General features: G+C 43.2%; 1 protein-coding gene across 5 annotated transcripts in view; it reads left to right on the top strand.

The window, feature by feature from the left end:
- DNM2 (dynamin 2) overlaps positions 1-3,412 on the top strand; it is a 109,372-nt gene that overhangs the window by 92,542 nt on the left and 13,418 nt on the right. For 2 of the 5 annotated variants that reach the window (XM_018569535.1, XM_018569533.1), the window contains one exon: positions 2,192-2,534. The exons of 1 other annotated variant lie outside the window; for it this stretch is intronic. In XM_018569535.1, the coding sequence (XP_018425037.1) occupies positions 2,192-2,261 (70 nt within the window). In that variant the 3' untranslated portion in view covers positions 2,262-2,534. Of the gene's footprint in view, positions 1-2,191; positions 2,535-3,412 lie in introns of those variants that run through there. 2 more of the 5 variants (XM_018569537.1, XM_018569534.1) reach the window with 1 other exon arrangement.

The raw sequence follows: 3,412 nt of genomic DNA, 5'->3' as shown, positions 1-3,412 counted from the left end.
GGGGGGGGGGTGGAGAGGCATGTCCAGATCACTGCAAAGAAAACCCTGGTTCCCCACAGAGAGCAAAGTCTCTGCAGCATTCTGGCAGGGGGACAGGCCTTTTTTAGCTTTCTAAAGAAAACTCGTAATACTTTTTTTTGTTTTGATGCACCTGGAATGTATTTACCTGATTTCAAAATGAAAGCTCAATTAGGTTTTAAGCAGTATATGTAGTTGTTCCTATGTACACAAAGTGTTTCACACTTACTACTGAGTTCTGTAAAGAGAATATATAAAACTAGGGTTGGTTTAATGCCTACTGAAAGAGCAGACCCAGTTTCTCTGCCACTGCCAGCATCCTATGTCAGTTGATTCGACCCACTGCCATCTCCCCAAAACGAAAACATTAAGGCCTCATTCACACACAACGCAAGCAAAATTGTATATTGCGTATATATACGCGTCTATGCAATACCAGAATGCATCACTCGTAATGAAATTTTTTATGTGCTGTACGCATGTATGTGCGCGTAAATACGCGGCCCGGACGCATCTCTGTTCCATTCTGTTTTTGCGAATATATATACGCTACGCGAATATACGGCTCCATACGCGGCCATGTGTATGGAGCCATTTATTGCATATGGTACAGTACGCGCGTATATGTGCGGCGGTGGGAATGAGGCCTTAGGTGGACAAATGAACAATCCGTCTCCATCCGCTGAAATATCTGACCCCATAGGCTGGGCTTGAAAAATCCGCTCGTCCTCTCGTCTGTGACGAGAGGACCGCAAAGCCAGACGAGTAGCTTCCCGGCCGGCCGTTGTAATTAGGCGGCCACCCGGGAGCTTTGCATTCAAGCGATCGGACGTCTCTAGAGGCACCCGATCGCTTGTATTAGCCGTCGCTGCCGTTGCCGGTCCCGAGATCTGATGTGCCCGATGCGGCCGGGACCGGCACGGCTGCTCTGTGACAGGAAATCAAAGGGAGATCGGTACACGATCTCCCTCTGATCTCCTTCAGTCCCCGAATGCAGGAAGTGATGTGTATTACATGACTTTTGCATTCTGCTGTCACTGTCCAGCTTCAGAAGCTGGGGAAGCAGATCTCTGCTTAATCACCTTCTCTGGGGGTCCCTAGGTGACAGGGGTCCCCCCATGTGATAGCAACAAAGTTAAGTGTAATAAAAAAAATTAAAGAAGCATAAAGGCACATTTTTTTTTTTTAAGTGCCCTGCCCCCCCATATACATACGCAAACATAAATTGGGTGCATCTACGTGCGAAAATGGTGATTGCGCCTATTGTGCCGCACATGTTACATATTGCCGCGAACGTGGCAGGGAGAGCAATAATTTTAAGGCCATTTTTCACTGATAACACTAAACTGATGAGCAGTAAAAGCGTTTAAAGCGTCACCTATGGCCAATTTTCAGTGTGGTAGTTTTTTTGCAATTTTGGGGGCACGCACAATTTTAAGGCTTGACATGTCTGGTGTCTATTTACCCGACGTGACCCCGTCTTTTATATTTTACCCAAAATATGCGTTAGAATAAAGGTTTTTTTTTTAACCTAACGTAGGGGAAACTTTTTTTTTCCACGAAATTTTCAGAAATTTTTTCATTATATAGTAAAAAATAACCCCCAACTCCCCCCCTGCAGTGGTGATTTATATACCTCCAAAAGAAAGCTCTAGCTGTCCCTAAAACTGTTTTTAGTCCAGTCATGCTGACTGGTGACATTTTTGACTGGTGAGACACCCTAAAATTTTTCAAGCCCTGCCCATAGGTGATAAGTCTTTGAAAAGGGAGTTGGATTTTCCTTTTTTAGATTCAGAAATCAACCTGTAATGTGCAGATCCTCCATCTTTAGAGAGATGCACTAGGCCTCAGGTCCCTTAAAGAAGTTCTCTGTGTTGGCCAGAGCCACCAATCGGATAAAGATTTTCAGATTCCTATTACCAGTGTACCAATGTCTGCTTAACAAATCTGTATATTTAACATTCAAATAGCTGTACTGATTATAACTAATGGCTAAGTGCTAACAGGAATGAGCATGATAAATCACACGACTTATGGCTCTTGGAAGCAATGATGTTGCTGTTGGACTTTTTTTTTTAAAATGTAAATGTGGCTCCCAATCATGACTCCCGTCTCAATGCCTTTTTTTTTTTTTTAAACCATTGTTTCTCTCGCCCTCTCTTCCTTTTTGCAGCCGGAAACCACCCGCCGCCCCAAACCGGCCCACCATAATCCGACCTGCAGAGCCCTCCTTACTAGACTAAGCATCGGGGACGGGCTCCAGGGGCATAAGCGAGACATAAAGGCTCTGTCGGAAAAGAGGGATTATAAGCTGGGCGTCCGTCTCCGTTATCAGACGCCGTGCCCGCCCAGCCGTGTAATCTGTCCCTGTTGTTGTTGACCAGCCCTATAGAAATAGACTTTCTCCATCTCATGAAATCCATTAGATCGATAAATCTTTACACAATGGCGCTCGTTAGTCTTACGCCTGAGTAGATTTCTGAACTGGAACCTAAAGCGCAAGGGATAGGAAGACACCATTTCTGTTCCTGTCTTACAAATGGCCGCCGGCCTCCCTCAGGAATGTAGAACGATTGCTAAACCTGGCTCTTTGTATCAACAAATAAAATTGCTGTCGGATACAAAATAGCGGACGCCTTCCTTCAGAAACATAGAAAACGCTAAAACCACAAGCCTCCTTTTTTTTTTTTCTTTTTTTTCTCTTGGCATGGCCATGTACCTAATATTGTAGATACGAAACGGCTGCTGAATGAACCTAAAATGCCCTCTGTGCTTGCTATGCAATATGGCCGCCCTCCTACCCCTGCAGCCAATGGAAACGCTAATTTAGAATGGATTAACTGAGTGCAAAAGTCTATTTCTATCACAGTAGCTTTTGGTCTGAATTATATCAGATGAGAAGAAATACAGGGTCTAATTCTGTGTCAAGTGGGTAAAAAAAAATGATGTGTATATATACAGGTGACACTCGAATAATTAGAATATTGTGCAAAGTTCATTTATTTCACTAATGCAACTTAAAAGGTGAAACTAATATATGAGATAGACTCATTACATGCAAAGCAAGATAATTCAAGCCGTGATTTGTCATAATTGTGATGATTATGGCTTACAGCTCATGAAAACCCCAAGAACCCCAAATCCACAACCTCAAAGTAGATTATTACATGCAATCAATAAAAAAAGGATTGTACATAGAACAATATCGGACCTCTGAAAAGTACAAGCATGCATATGTACTCAGTACTTGGTGTGGGCCCCTTTTGCAACACTTACTGCAATTACTTTTGCACGATATTCTAATTATTCGAGTTTCACCTGTATATACCCTGTTTCATGGAAGATATGCTAGCGTGACATCAAGCGTGTGTAATATACAGACATCCGGTCTGTG

Source organism: Nanorana parkeri, unplaced genomic scaffold (assembly GCF_000935625.1).
Source record: "Nanorana parkeri isolate BGI_ZX_2015 unplaced genomic scaffold, ASM93562v1 scaffold1350, whole genome shotgun sequence".
NCBI lineage: Eukaryota > Metazoa > Chordata > Amphibia > Anura > Dicroglossidae > Nanorana > Nanorana parkeri.
The sequence above is the reverse complement of the archived record's forward strand: the minus strand, read 5'-3'. Positions and strand labels throughout refer to the sequence as shown.